This window comes from Balaenoptera borealis, assembly GCF_965194805.1.
Source record: "Balaenoptera borealis genome assembly, chromosome: 5".
Classification (NCBI taxonomy): domain Eukaryota; kingdom Metazoa; phylum Chordata; class Mammalia; order Artiodactyla; family Balaenopteridae; genus Balaenoptera; species Balaenoptera borealis.
This window is the reverse complement of record NC_138862.1, coordinates 74,272,258-74,288,331: the sequence shown is the minus strand read 5'-3', so window position 1 is coordinate 74,288,331 and position 16,074 is coordinate 74,272,258. Positions and strand designations below refer to the sequence as shown.

The 16,074-nt window shown below is 35.7% G+C and overlaps 1 protein-coding gene across 13 annotated transcripts in view; it reads right to left on the bottom strand.

Annotated features, from left to right (window-relative positions):
- Positions 1-16,074, bottom strand: part of ATP13A3 (ATPase 13A3) — a 79,484-nt gene that overhangs the window by 26,660 nt on the left and 36,750 nt on the right. For all 13 annotated transcript variants that reach the window (XR_014244975.1, XR_014244976.1, XM_082393110.1 and 10 more), the window contains 11 exons: positions 14,367-14,428; positions 10,714-10,864; positions 8,309-8,425; positions 7,680-7,697; positions 7,390-7,543; positions 7,173-7,293; positions 3,467-3,591; positions 1,642-1,817; positions 998-1,120; positions 840-919; positions 42-84 (listed from right to left, as the gene is read on the bottom strand). Coding sequence is in view for 11 of the 13 variants with exons in the window: in XM_082393110.1 (XP_082249236.1) it covers positions 42-84; positions 840-919; positions 998-1,120; positions 1,642-1,817; positions 3,467-3,591; positions 7,173-7,293; positions 7,390-7,543; positions 7,680-7,697; positions 8,309-8,425; positions 10,714-10,864; positions 14,367-14,428 (1,170 nt within the window). In the remaining 2 variants the exon portion in view is untranslated. The remainder of the gene's footprint in view (positions 1-41; positions 85-839; positions 920-997; positions 1,121-1,641; positions 1,818-3,466; positions 3,592-7,172; positions 7,294-7,389; positions 7,544-7,679; positions 7,698-8,308; positions 8,426-10,713; positions 10,865-14,366; positions 14,429-16,074) is intronic.

Genomic DNA, 16,074 nt, shown 5'->3' with positions numbered 1-16,074 from the left:
AGGCCACAGAAAGAACTACAAATCACAAAATCTATACTTACACCACAATCATTTGCACCATCACCGCACATCCCAACAAAGTAACTAAGAAACAAAAATTATGTTAAGATTTTGATTAACTTCTAAAAACATACAACTTTTAACTTAAGATTTCCTCCAGCACAGTATTTTGAAGAGCTGACAGACCCAGATTCCCCCAGTGGGACTAATGAATCTTTTCATTACAATGACCACAGGCATGCTGCTTTGCGAACAGCACCAGCCTGAAAGTCAAATGACCTGGGTCACTGCTCCAGTACTGTCACAAGATGGGCAACCATCAGTTTATCATTTTGGCATCTCAGTTTCCTAATCTTTACAGCAAAGATTGGGCCTGCCTAGTCTTTAGTACACTTACTTTTAAGGCTATCAGTAAAGATTTCTCCCTTAAAAACTTGAAACATAATTAGTTACTAAAAGTATGACATCACTTCTATCATTCAAGAGTGAATGAACTCTACCTCATGGATATCACCTAGAAAAGGAATGCTGGATATTGTCCTTTACCTAAATAAATAAGCAGATGAGCCTCTTTTAAAGAGGCACTTACCTATCTTACAGGTGACAAGTTTATATACATGAAATATTAGTTACTTTTCTGGTTTTGAAAACAGAACTACAATTCATAAAAAATTAAAAAACAAAAACAGGGAATTCCCTGGCGATCCAGTGGTTAGGACACTGTGCTTCCACTGCAGGGGGCACGGGTTCGATCCCTGGTCAGCGAACTAAGATCCCGCATGCCTCGCAGCAGGGCCTCAAAAAAAACAAAAACAAAAACAAAATCCACCAATACTTACTCTACATTTTGCAATGCTTCTACTAACTGTGTCTTCTGATCGGGTGCCATACGAGCAAACACAGTGCCATGTAGCATCAACTGGAAAAAATATAAATTTCTTTAAAATACTGTTCACAGTGTATTCGTGTGAACACATACATAACCCAAATCACTAACCTTAGGAACAAGGTCTTGAAAATGTTCCAGTATCACCGAAAATGATTTTCCATTCATTGCAAAGTGATAACGAGTCACCTGAAGATCCTCTAAGTTATCATGGACCAATTTAATTGGAATAGCCTGTGTATAAGACGTTCAGAACACTATTTAGCCAAACCAAGTAACACAATCCTATTTTAAATATATTTGATCCAAAACTAAATTCTTTCATTTGATGTTTTACACAAGACAACTGAATGTTTAACATTTATTGAAAGTAAAAGAAAATTCAGTTTTAAGGTAATCTATCTATATTGTTTATTTAAAAAATAAAACTTAAGGAAGGCTAAATATCAGCTTCGGTTTGAAATGATCCATGAGCTAAATATTATGGACCACTTGCATCATTTACCACTACTTTTAAAATAGGATAAATATTTGGGATTCTTATACTTTAAAACTGTGCTTCTCAACTTTGGCTAAATATCAAAATTTAAACACTGAGAGACCTGCATCTGCCCCAGTTCTAATGAATCAGAGTCTCTGAGGAGATGGCCCAGGCTTCTGTTTTTGTTGAGTTTTTGTTGTGTTTTTAACGCAGATTTTTTCAGAATAAATTAAAACAAGCAAGTTTTGTAAAAGAAAATTCTACTTGACATTACCTCCGAGTCAATTGCTGATGAATCACTACTCTGTGTTAGGGTGTCTGCATAATGCCAATTTATCTTGGCAACTTTCCCATCCTTTGGAGGTAATGCTTCAGCAATAATAACTTTATCCTGAGGTAGTATCATTCCACAGTCTCTGGCCACTGAGACAGCAGTCAACATGTTGTCACCTAATTTTCAAAATATTGAAAATACATTAACATTACAACAGAAACATGAATGCATTAAACAACAAGTACTTACTGAGAATCTACTACAGTCCCCATTACTGGGCTGGGCAAAATGAAGTTAATGTATGGTCCTTACTCTTGGAGTTTAAAAATAATAAAATCAGGATATATATATATCAAAAGAAGCCTCAAATAATTCAAAAGCACATAGATACTAAATATTCAGAACATTCTCACCCACAATTTTTAAAGCCAAATACAGTCTCAATCTTTTTGAGTCATGGACTAGTGGTACCCATTCAATGCCTGGCACAGTGCTCAATAAATATTGTTGAAATAACCTGGGAGTGACTGGTAATCTGTACAAGAATATGAGAGTAGCATCACAGAAAAAAGTGAGTTACAAAAGCAAGATTACACAAAACAAAAAGATAAGCAAAGTAACAAGAATACAATCTTTACAAGATATAAAGAGAAGCAAGACAGACAACTTCTCAGTCACAAAAGGAAAAAACTAAAGACACTGTAAAGACAAGATCAAGAGAGGAAAATGCAGATGTACAGGAGAAACAGGCAAAGGTCTGGGGAGCCCACTGCTACCAGAACGGAAGGGCACTATTGTCTCTTCCCTCAATTCCCACACGCTACAGATCCTCTTGGGACACAACGCCATATTCTGTCGTGGCAGGAAAACAAGGGCCAGTGATACAGACAAAGTGCTCTGAAGCAGGATCATGAGAACCAAGAACTGCTGGGATGCTAATAAATTTGGTTACCTGAGCTATCTGGTAATAAGTATGGTATTAGATGGATCTCAGAGTCTAAAACATAAAAATGTACACAAGCCTTTTCCATATGTCTTACTGAACATGTAAATGCCATAAAGTGAATATCTTAAATCTGATTATATGCTAAGAAAAAAACACTTTAAGAGCTGCCACAATTTCATACGACTAAGAAAGGAATTATCTAATATTATCCACAGTACGATAAACTGTTGATCATAACAGTATGATAAATACCAGGAGAATCATTTAGATGTAGCAGTCAAGAAAGAAACCAAAAACTGGCTCTTTTCACTGTTACACACAATGATAAATGTACTATCTTATATATAAAAATATAACAAATATCTATTAATCATTTTCCATATATGTGGCACAGTTCTAAAAATTATAGACAATCTCAAAATAAGTAAATCATATTCTTAACCCTCAAGAATCTTATATTCTAATAGAGAAAACAAATCTACAAATAACTAACACAAGGCAGAGTAAAACAACTGCTATAAGAAATATATGATTAAAGAGAGATAACAAAAAAGAGCACAGTTAAATATTTACAGTGTGCCTTTCACTAGTGTATTATACTTATTATAAACAGATTTGCTAGACCTCCAAAGTGTATTGTAAAGTTGTCCTCTATCTTGGAAAAGTATTCAGAGCTGAAATAGGGCAATGTAAGATGGAGCAACTATATAATAAATTTACTTACCTGAGTTATAGGATAATAGTGCGGTATTCGATGGAGCTATATATCAACAGTAATAAGTATGCTTTTATAACTAACTGATCATTCCTCAATATTAGACAACCTGAACTTTAAGAGTCACACCCGATTTTTTTCTGTGTCCTTTTATAAAGTCTAACCTGTGACCATGACAGTGCGAATGCTGGCTTTATGCAAATCTTCAAGTACTGCAGGGGTTTCTCGCTTTAATTTGTTCTGCATTATAATTAATCCCATAAAATCCATGTTGTTCTCAATGGCATCTCTGCAGAAAAAGAAATTTTAACATAATGATTTAGTCATGAGAACAGGCATTTGTTCATTTTATGTTGATAAGGCAATTTAAAATAGCCATAAATTATAAATTATAACATTTTATATGCTGAATAAACCATAAATGTATAAGTTTATGAGTTCGATCTCAACGAACTTAAATCTGAAAAAACGATTCCCAAGAAATATATTTTGAAATTAAATTTTACCTTTGAAACATGGGTATATAAAGATCCTTAGGAAATGTATATCTTTGTCTAAGACACTAAATACTTCTAGTACTAAGGAATATTCATCTTGTATCCTACCTACAAAATGAATGACCATAAAATATATCTATTTTTTACCGTCCCCCATCGAACATACTCTAATTTAAATGTTAAGAGAAAAGGAAAAACTGTACACAGGCACATTCAATAGTTATACTGGATTCATTATCAAGTCTTTGAGGAATTTTATAAAACTCTTGATCAAATTCTTGATGCTGGAAGCATGATACAAAAACTATTAGCAGTCCAACAATGAGATCTACTCAGGATCCAGAGATGGGTCTTTTAGAATATTAATATTCAATAGTTATCAAAATGCTATTCCTTCAAATAGTTGATTATCTACTGTGCACCAAGTACTACACTCATCACTGGGAGGTCAAAGATGAAAAGGCATGATCTCTACTCTCAAGACCCTTTTGTGGGGAAACAGACATGCAAGCAAAGGGATCATGCAAAAATAATATGTGCTTCACCACTACAATGGAGATGAAGTCTGTTCAGTGACAGCTGCATTCTTAAAAAAATCTAAAGCTATCAAAATTATATCACAGAAATATTCTTTTCAATGGTGAAAATGGGGTTTGAAGTTAGGGACCAAAATTTCAGACTTGCAATAACCAAGTGGTTTTTCTACACAAAATTCAAAATAAGGGTGCTTAAGTAAACAGTGACAAAATCTAAACATCTTTGAAATTATATAATTATACAATGGGTGGTAAAGATATTAAAGAATAGTTAGAAAACTTAATACGAATTATACTGCTGGTGGTAACAGGAGAAATAAGCCTTGAAACCTGAAAATGCATTTCAAAGCACAAAGCTGTACCAATGTGAAACTACTGGGTCAAAGCTCTGTAACCGTTTTCCTGTGAGGTTCTAGTTTCTGGCTGCAGCTGGTTTCCTAACTCTCCTAGGAATGATATAGGTCATGGAAATCTTGCCCTCTAGTTAATGAATAGTACAATATTCAATTCAAGATATACAGGTTCAAGTTGTAAGAGAAATGCCAAAACCTGTTCCTACAGGTAGAATGGAAACACAGAGAAGATCTTGGTTGAAAGATGAGGAAGGGAAGTAGAGAGAGAGAAGGGCTGATAGGGAGGGTAGGGTATTCTGCGCAGACGGAACAGCCTGTCCAAGGCACAGAAGGATGCCTGAAAGACAGGCTCAAGAACCACAGGCAACTCAGTTCTCAGTCTTTAAGGTGGGGGAGGAGAGGTGGTAAAAGGCAAAGCCGTAGAGAAAGACAACCTTAATGTTCCCTTCATAGGAATTAGGGTATAATATTTTACATGTGTGGCTCCCAATCACACATATGCATCAGATCATTTGGTTGCCGCTGTTTTTTTTTTTAACGTCCCTGCTTAGACCAAATTCCCCCAGTATTTTGTTTTAATAGGTAGAATTCCTGAAGTTTTTTTTCCTTTTAGTTATTATTTGGTTATCCACTCCACTCCTTTAGTTCTCATTCAGAAAAACAGGATTGTACTATAAACACTGCCTACCCTTTTCACATAATGCGCTTAGAATAATTAACAGAAGTATTAATACTTCAGGATTTAACCACTATCATATCATGTTATTTATACTATTTAAATTTGAACCTTATGCTCATATAGTAATACTTCTTTAGGCTGGATTCCTAGAATTGTACTTGCTGGGTCAAATTGTATAAGCAAGTTGAGATTTTGATAGGTACTATGCATGTTCTTTACAAATTTACAATAGTGCAGTAGCAGTACGTTGTTAAAATTTTCTCAAGCCTTCTCTAACACTTGATATCATCAATCTTTTCAATTCTGTAAACCTTAAGAAAGAAGTCATGTCTTGCTGTGGTTTAATTCTGTAGTTCCCCAAGAACTGAAGTGTCTTATCACTTTCATGTGTTCAGTGGCCATTTGCATGTCTTTTTCCGATAATTATCTGTTTGAATCATTTACTTTTTTTTTTTTTAACTAAGTATGTGTTCTGTTGTTTATTTCCTGATTCATATTCTTGCTTGTGAACTCCGCCGGTAGATGATGGGGAGTTATTTATAAGAATTCCAGGTAGAAGACTAGTATTAGATTTGAATGTTAAAGAGCTCTCTGTAGACATAGCGTGGTACACAGGTTAGATATAGGAAAGACTGGAGAAAAGAGCTGAGTCCCTGAATTAGAGACAATGGCAGCGGGGAGGGGATGTGAGAAGAAAAGTCTATGTGATAGGCAGAATTAGCAGGATAGCCAATAAATATTTCTTTCTGCTTACAAAATGCTAGGTACCCCATGAAATATTCCTAAACAAAAGTGTTATCTTCAAAAGGTCAGTCTGTATCAGTTATAGTAAAAGTGACAATCCTTGAATGTGAAACCCATAGCTATAACTGGAAATAAACGTGACGCTGGTAATGGCCATCTGAGCTTTGCGGGTGAGGGTGGAGGGTGTAGTTATTGTGACTCATGATACTTGGTTTCAGCTACTGGGCAAAAGCAAGTACAGGTGACCCTTGAACAACACAAGTTTGAACTGTGTGGGTCCACTTACACACAGATTTTTTTCAATAAATACTATCGTACTACAAGTTGAATCCATGAGGCAGGTCCTGGAGCCAATCCCCTACAAATACCAAGGAATAACTGTAGATCACTGGGGAAAAATAAACTTCTGTAGAATTATGTTTACCAAAAACATAATTATGTTCCTAAGACATGCCTGACACATAGCAGGCACTCAATAAATATCTAACAAATAAACTAAAAGTAGTTCCAGAGGGACTTCCCTGGTAGCGCAGTGGTTAAGAACCCGCCTGCCAATGCAGGGGACACGGGATCGAGCCCTGGTCTGGGAAGATCCTACATGCCGCGGAGCAACTAAGCCCGTTCGCACAACTACTGAGCCTGTGCTCTAGAGCCCGCGAGCCACAACTACTGAGCACGTGTGCCTAGAGCCCGTGCTCCCCAACAAGAGAAGCCACCACGATGAGAAGCCCACACACCACAACGAAGAGTAGCCCCCGTTCACCACGACTAGAGAAAGCCCGCGCGCAGCAACGAAGACCCAACACAGACAATAAATAAATAAATAAATAAATAAAATTTTTTAAAGGTAAGGTAGCTTTAAAAAAATAAAAGTAGCTCCAGAGAGTTGTACTTTTATCTCAATTGCCTAAAACAAACATTGAACTGTTACATATTTGCATATATCCAATAAATATTTAATAAATAAATAGTAATTGAATATAAATTATCGTACAAGACTTTTATAAACATAAATGATGCCTTATTGGAAAAACTGTAGAAAAACCATTCATCAACCTTACCTGCTAATATTCTGCACTTTATGCCACGTCAGTTTTGACTCCAATTTTCTGTGTGCAAGAGCAATCACACGGAAGCCCTGTTTGGTGTAATTTTCTAAAACTTTTTCAAAATCAACAGGAACTTTTAAGAAGGAGAAAATAAAGGTCATCATTAGAATTGTGACTACAAGCTTACACAAATACCAGAATCTCACTCAAAGCCTAGCTGCTTCCTTACCTGTTTCGGGTTTACAAAGACCGGCAATGACCTCCGGTGCCCCTTTCACGTAGGCGTCCATCTTCCTGTCCCCTAGCACCCTCGCAACCACACTCATACGTTGCAAAGCAGAAGAAAATGGGAACTGGCGAACAATTCCTATCTCATAAATAGCCTATGTAATTTCAAAAGATGCACAAACCATTTATTAAGAATTAAAACAGACATACAAGTATATCTACTATAACTCAGTTTAAAAAAAATTTTTTTTAAAGATATACTTAGGCAACAAGTAAACATTCTTCACTTACTGGAAGTTCAAACAGCTCCTAAAAATAAAACAATAAAGAAAAGAATAAAGTAATAGTATAAATTAAGTCCATTAACACACTCAAGCTAAAAAAATTTTAACTACACATCCACAAAACATTATTTGGAAAACAGTAAGGAATTCTGAGTATTTCAAAGTCAGGTTTTAAGATTGCTTCTTTACCACCTCCCATTTCTTAAAAAAGTATATTCTTGAGTATTTTAAAACACTCTGCTATCCTAGAAGTATTAACATATTAAGTTCTAACATAAACTAATAGGAACATATTTAAAAATTAACCTAAAAATAAAGCCTTTCACGTACTCTTTTTATTAAGTCCCAGGAATACCAATGCAATTTAAAAGGCTTAACCACCATGCATCTAAATCACAAGGCACTAAGCCACTCAGTAAATGGGAAAAAAAGTAATAGTACTGAGAATTGAATCTCAATGTTTTACACAGAAGGCCTGCAACACACCAGGTGTAGTTTCTGATAAATGCAGTAAACATATTCATATCTCTATTAGAGTTAGAAAAAGGACATGTGACTTCATCTTCCAGCAATATTTTAAAATGAGGACAAAATGTGAGCACCAACAGTATTATCTAGCTTAAAACAATTCTGCACCATTTCTTGGTTTCCTGCAGGTGTAGATTCAGGAAGCAGCTGTTTTGGAGGACGAACCACAGTGGGCATAATTCGATTATGAAGTGCTGTTTCCTCTTCAGTTGCTTCTTCCAGAATCTGAAAGGAAAATATTCAAAGTATTGATGCATGAAATTCATAAATTCAATTCACTGGTTCCATTTTAAAATGAAACATTAGGCTATCTTCAGTTAAGTTAAAAAAAAAAAAAAAGTAAAACAAAATATAAACAAAGCTAGTTAGTTAAAGTCCTAGCAACCCATGGGAGAGGGGAGGCAGAGGTCAGTAAAGAAATAGAGAAAAACTTCTCTAATTTTGCTCCTACAACCAGTTGGGTTTAAAGACTACTTCTGCAAGATACAGAAGGTCCTTGCAGTTCCAAAAATTGTCAGTCTATCATCCAGGGATTCCTTTCTGCTAACAGAAGAGGATTCAAAAATATGTGGCGCTCAGATACGGTTAGCAGAAGCACTGGGTCAAGAGCACTCTGAGGAACAAAGATGTGAATTTAGTTTCCCAGCTTGAATATGTCTAATTGAAGTACTACTATCCTAACTCCCTGAAATTTAATTTTAAAATATTTCTGGTGAAAAATTCAATCAAAAACTTGTATTAAATACATGCACATGACAAACAATAAACTAATTTGGCTCTATAAGTGAAGGAATCATCAATGGGAAAATGACGGGGAAAAGAGCTGTGTCCAATTAGCCAATTTTACACAGTTCTTAAGAAACATTTTAACACCTCTGAAATTGGGGTGCATCTTACATGGTATTAATCACATAAAATAATAGTAGTGCCCAGTTATGTAAAAACGTTCCATAGATACTCTGTGTTAAGATCAAGCATCAAAGCATCTCAGTCAAAAAAGCATGCTATTATACAAACTTACTTATTTAGCCCACTTTCTAAAAGAGTCACATACAGAACAAAAAATCTACTGAAAATCTATTCAGTTGGAGAACAGCTTTAGAGAATATCAGAGATGAATCAGCTGTACTTTGTTTTACTCCTTATAAATGAAGTGGGTCTCCTTTAAGGAATTAAATTTAATGAGTATTTATTGTGGGCTTTCAGAAAATGACAGAGCACTTCTTCCTTCATCTCCCTCCCTTTCAAAACACTAACAAAACACAAAAAAAGAAATAACCCTGTAAAAGTAAACAGAAAGCAAAGCAAGGAGAACCGAAACATATTGATGGATACAGCAATGAAGGAAATAGTAGCCCAGAATAAACACAAAAGGACATACAGGAGAGGTGGGAACATTTCTTATCAGTCAGAATAGCTGAGCAAAGCAGAAAGAAACAAAAAAAACCCCAAAAAAACCCAGGAGTCATGCTCTAGAGATACGAACTACCTACCTGAGAGGAGGAAGGGCTGCTAATATGAGGGGCAGCATTCCAAAGTACTGCGTGTGCAAGCATTGGGGGAGTGGGCGAGGAAAGCAACCTAAAGACTACTTCTGCTCCCCTGAAACTGAAGAATGCCTGCTGAAGGGGCCCCACCCTCAGTACACAACAGGTTCCCCCAGTCAGCCTTCCCATTCAGGGAAGACACATCTCAGGAAAACAGACCAACATACATATGAACAAGGATGAAAACCTTGTTGCAGCTACCCAGAACTATCAAATCAGACCTTCATTCTTAAATATAAAAGTACCATCAAGATGTATAACGAAAACCTAAAGCATGAAGGAGATGTCAATGACACCTCAATTTTTTCTAAAAGCATAAAGGAGAAGATTAATATAGGAAGCGGGGGAAGAAAACCTGACCCAGAGAAAATTAAAAATTCAGAAGCAAGAAAGGAACTTTAAAAACAAACTATTATTACATCTATAAAAGAAGAACAGAGAAAACAAACCAGAGAACACAAGCGAGCACTCAGAAATTAAAATAATCAAGGACAAAACAAACAGAAAGAAGTGAACAGACAGAAACCTCTGCGCATGCGTGTGTGCGCGCATGTGAGAGTAAGGACACAGGAAGTAGTATGTGGATGGGGACAAAAGAACACTGAAGACACATGCCCACTCTATACTTCTGCCCTATGGCCAACGAACTGTGTCACTGAGATCTTCTTACTGACTTAGACCTACTGCCTCAAGATATTGATACCCGCTTTCTCTTGTAAACATGAAGCAGGGCCCTGAGCAGGTCATCCTCTATTAAATGTCGTTTGAATGAGTCAATTTAACTAAAACAGACTTTTTAGACAATTATAAATATCTCTCCAGTGATGAATCTTTAGAAATTACGTAGTTTCTTTTATGGTACAAGATAGACCATTGTCAAAACAATGTGAAGAAACAATTCTTCTGCAAGTTAATTTTTACTATTTTCCTAGGTTAATTAATCGTACTTTAAAACACTGAACTTACCCATCCGATGGCTTCAAACATCTTCAAATCAAGTGGATCACCAGAAAGCACTCCTTCAATCTTTGTAAGCGAATGACAAGTAGCCATACAAGCAACAAACTGAGACTTTACCAACATCTCATTGCAAACCTTTTCTTCTGGCAAAAGAAAACTATATAGAAAATGCACTGAATTAGATTCATAAATCCCAAGACTGAAGACAATAGTCTAACAGGCCTTTTCAGGTTTTATTATTTTGAAAAGTAGAAATAAAATGTTTGCATTTATGCATGTATTAATTTTCACTATAGATTGACATTCAAAAACATTTTCTTCCATGAAAATTATTATACCTGACTAAAATACAGTATTACCTTAGATTCTGAATAACTAGACCAGACATTAACAGTATAGAAAATACTACATACTAAACAATAATTAAAACTCCTGCCTATGGACACATGGCAAATTAGAACACATAAAACTCTCTTGTAGAAACATAAAATGAATGTGTAACGCATTACCTTTCAAATGCAAAACTGGGCTCATAAGAAAGAAAAGGAAAATTTCAAGTGCCGGAAACAGGGAAAGGAAAACCAGAGGGGTATGACCTTAAACAGATGCTGTGACTGTCTGGGGGAGAAGGAAGAGGGAGGAGAGCCATCTCAGTACCCTTAAGGCCTTGGGTTTTAATAACCACATGGGGAACAGGAGACAAAGTCGTGGCCACATACAAAGTGGGGAGTTGGAACTGAGAGAATCCCTCTCACCTAAGATAGCCAGTGCTCTTGAAGAACTACACCCTTGGAAAAAGAGTATACTAGAAAAAATTTACCCACAGACAAAGGCATAACTAAGAATAAGCTTACCTCTTTTCCCCCACCCAAAGTTCAAGAAAATAGTTAATATCTATATAACATATTTACTATGCATTAGGCACTGTTCTGAGAACTTTAAATTTATTTGACTCCTCTCATCCTTATACCACAGGAAGGTGTTTTATTATCCCCATTTTATAGATGAGGAAACCGAAGCAGAGTGGTTAAGTGACTTGCCAAGTCACAGCATACAAGTGGCAAAGCAAGGATTGAAACACAAGAGGTCTGGTGTCAGTACCTAAACTCTAAACCATTATGCTACTCAGGATGGCATTTGGGCTTGAATATATGTTACTGCCTGGCCTAGAAATCCCCAAGTTATGAAAGTAACATTACAGCTTGTCTGGCACCACTGACACTACTTTTGGCCAAAGTCTAAACTCTCTAGAGAGGAGCTCCCACAACATAGCCACAAAGGAGACTCACAGAAAAATCCTGCTAAGGATGAGCCCATAATTTAAAAACGAACCAGGAAACAATTCTCACGACTCAACAGACAAAACAAAGACAGAATTAGAATTCCATAAACTTGAGATAATAGAATGGCAATCTGAAAGAATGCAAAGAAGGCATTTTAAAATTACAGACTTAGAAAAAGAACAAGACACCATGGCGGGCAAAAGGGGAGAGGCAGATTTGGAAAGAACCGAATGAAATTTCTTGTCCAGGGTATGGTTAGGATTCCCAGGTGGAGAGAAAACAAAGAATGGGGGAAAAGCCATAATGGAACAGACAGAGGCTGCAAATTTTCCAGAATTTAGGAAAAGCATGAATCTTTGGAATCAAGAAGCAAAATGAGTACTGCACAAACAAAAAGATCATGGTAAAATTGCAGAAATCAAGCATAAAGAAGTATTTTTTTAAACAAAGTAGAAAAAAAAATTACTAAAGAAGACTAAGACTTCTCAATAGCAATAACAAAAGAAGTTAGGAGAAATGGAATAACACCTCCAAGGTGCTGAGGGAACACAGCTGTCAAACTAGGAATCTATACAGTTACACTATCATTCAAGAGACAGAACAACTACTAATGAATGTAGTTAGGGAAGATGGCAATTTAACCCAGAGGAATGGGATACAAGAAGCAATGGTTAGCAAAGATATCCATAAACCTAGGTAAATCCTAGCATGCAGACTGTATAAAACCAAAATCATAATCATAAAATGTTATGCAACAAATACATATAAAAAGGGAGGTGAAAGTAAAAGTAGTGTACAGTGCATGGGTTTTGGGGGGGTTTAGAAACTAATAAAGACACCCATGGACTTTAGACTCTAAATATGAATATTAATAACTTAAGGACAAGTAGTAAAAGATTAGGATGTATAAATTCTGAGAAAATGAGAGAAATATGAGAAAATGTGTTTGGGAATTGGGGTGAGGGATGGTAGAAATAATTTCAAATATATCTGAAATCACAATAAATGTGAACACGATGGCAATAAATGTAAACGTAAAGATTGAAAAGTAAAGAGATAGAAAAAAGATATACGAGGCAAACATTAGGCAAGAGCAAGCTGGTGTATAACTATACAAATATTAGATGAAACAGAATTTAAGGCAAGATGCATCGTTAGGGATAAGTAAGGTCACAATGTGACACACTACTTACCAAGAAGATGTGACAGCTCTGACATTACATGAACCAAACAATAGTCTCTCAGACTGTATAAACCAAAATCCCACAGACTTTTGAGAAAGAAAAAATAAAAAGTGGCATAAACACAACTATAGTAGTAAAACTTTTAAGCATCAAAGACAGCAAAAACAAAGTAAAAAGATGCAACAGAGACTGGTGAAATATATTTAATGTATAGTACTGAAAAAGATGATCACCCAGAAAATACAAAGGACTTCTACCAAGTGAATAAGATAAAGACAAACAACACCATTAAAAAAATTAGGATATAAACTGACAATACAGAGAATGCTAAATGACCCTCCTTCCAAAAATGGAAATACGCTCAAACTCCAAACAAAGAAACTCTGAACAAAGCCACAATGAAATTCCATTTCCTATCTATCCATTTGGGAAAATTAGACGTCTGACAATGGCAAGTTTGGCAAAGATATGGAGCACCAGGGTCTCTTACCCACTGAGGGAGAGAGTGTAGGTTAGCACCATCACTTAGAGAGCAAGTAGACGGTACCTACTAGAGCTGTGGCCATGCATGTGCGGTATGACCCAGCAATGAAACTTTTAAGAAGCTGGTTTACTGAAACTCAACCACATGCTCACAGAAGTTGTGTGCCTAAGAATTTTAATTGCGACACTGTTTGTGAAAGTGGAAGGAAAAAGGGAGAAAAAATGAAACTGTCCCTTAGCTGAAGAACAAATATTATGGTTTAATCACATAACGGCATACTAAACAACAGTTAAGATTAATAAATTGGACCTATACATATCAACATGGATGAATCTTGAAAACAATGTTATGAGGCAAAAAAGCAGCAAAACACATACAGTACATAACAGTTGTGTATATTTATTTATAGACAGATCTTGTTTATGGGTAGATATATATGAAGTAAAAATACAAAAACATGCAAAGATAACAACACAACTTCAAAATGGTGGTAGGGGTAGAAAAAGGGATAGGTTAATACTTTAGCAATATCTGTAATGTTTTAAATCTTTTAGGAGATCTGAAGCAAATATGGCAAAATGTCAACTGTATAATCTTAGTGGTGGGTACATAGCTATAATATTACTTTCTATATATTTGAATGTTTCATATAATAAAATATTTATTAAAATTAACTAAAATAAATGATCAAGTCTAGCTAATAATTACCGTGTATTTTCCACTCGTTGAATCCCCCAAAGATCTAAACCATCTTCAGTAAGAGTTCCAGTCTTAAAAAAAAAAAAAGCACACATTTACAAAACCATGAAAAGGTATGCTGCATCTACATAATGGAGTGCAATACAGCTGTAAGATGGGGAGGGGGATAAGTAAGATCTCTGTCTGTGTACTAATAGAGTAACTTGCAGGACAAAAAGTGAGGAAAAGTGTGCAGAACACTCCCTATGGTATGGTTCCTCTTTGTGGGTGGGGTGGGGTAGGGGGAGATATGTGTAGAATTGTATTCTTATGTGCTTATAGTATTAAATGGTGGAACAATGCACCAATCAACCTATCAATCAATAACAGATGCCAACACAAGAGGGGGAGATTAGAGCATAGGGAGCCAAAAAAGGGAAGAGGAACAAGTTAAATGACATCAAGAGGTGCAATCAGCCAAATTCAGGATATAAATAACCTGGTTTCCTCAATAACACGACTGGGAAAAAGGCAAGAAGAACAACGGTCACAGATTAATTAGAACCAATGCAATCCTTATTTAGATTGACTGAAAACACAAATTGTAAAAATTTGAGATATTTTTGAGAAAGGCAGGGAAACCTGAATATGAATTGGATATTAGGTAATACTAAGGTTTGTTAAGTGTAGTAAGCAGTGATAATGGTACTGTGGTAAGTTCTGTTAAACCATTATCTTCTAGAGCTATATACCGAAGTATATGGATGAAATAATATAATGTCTGATGCTGCCACCTTCAAAATGAGGGGATAGTGAAATAAGATTGACAATATGTTGGTAACTGTTTAAGTTGGATAATGGGCAAATGAGGGTTTATTATACTTGCATCTTTTTCTCCACTTTTGTGTCTGCTTAAAAATTTTAAAAACATTTCCAAAAAAGATTAAGCAAAATTTTAAGTAAAAATTTCTTAACAGATTCATATAAAACACAGTCATGGGATACGACTTTTTTTTTTCTCTTGATAAAATACATCTCATATTTTTTTCTTTAATAATGAAGGTGCACAAAAATCAAATTCTTATCATGTTAGTTACCCAGAAGAGACAGATGGAAAGTTTTCTGATCAAGGTTTAATTCTCTAAACTTTTAGGAAAACTAATTTCAGGTGAGGAAAGAACCCTTTGTAAGAGGCAAGGTATATTTCACACAGGTACAAAATTTGTCATTTTCACATAAAATCATATAAGCAGTGTCTTTCATAATTTTGTAACACATTCAATGAAATCATAGAGCAACCACTAAATGTATACTTTACAGCAATAACATTCCAGTAACCATATCTGTATAGAGCCTATTCTGTTAAAAAGATCAAAGAGCAGATAAATTTTACTACTACAACTATAAGGCATAATTCTGGGTATGAATGGTCAGTCAATTGCAGATTTGGGCAAATAAGCAATATCCAAAGTATTAAAAATTGAAAAAATAATGAGAAGAAATAATACAAAAATGATGCATGTGCCAAGTAAGTTAAAAAAGAGAAAAATCAGAACATTTCTTTTAAAACGTGTGCAGGGCTTCCCTGGTGGCGCAGTGGTTGAGAATCTGCCTGCTAATGCAGGGGACACGGGTTCGAGCCCTGGTCTGGGAAGATCCCACATGCCGCGGAGCAACTGGGCCCGTGAGCCACAACTACTGAGCCTACGCGTCTGGAGCCTGTGCTCCGCAACAAGAG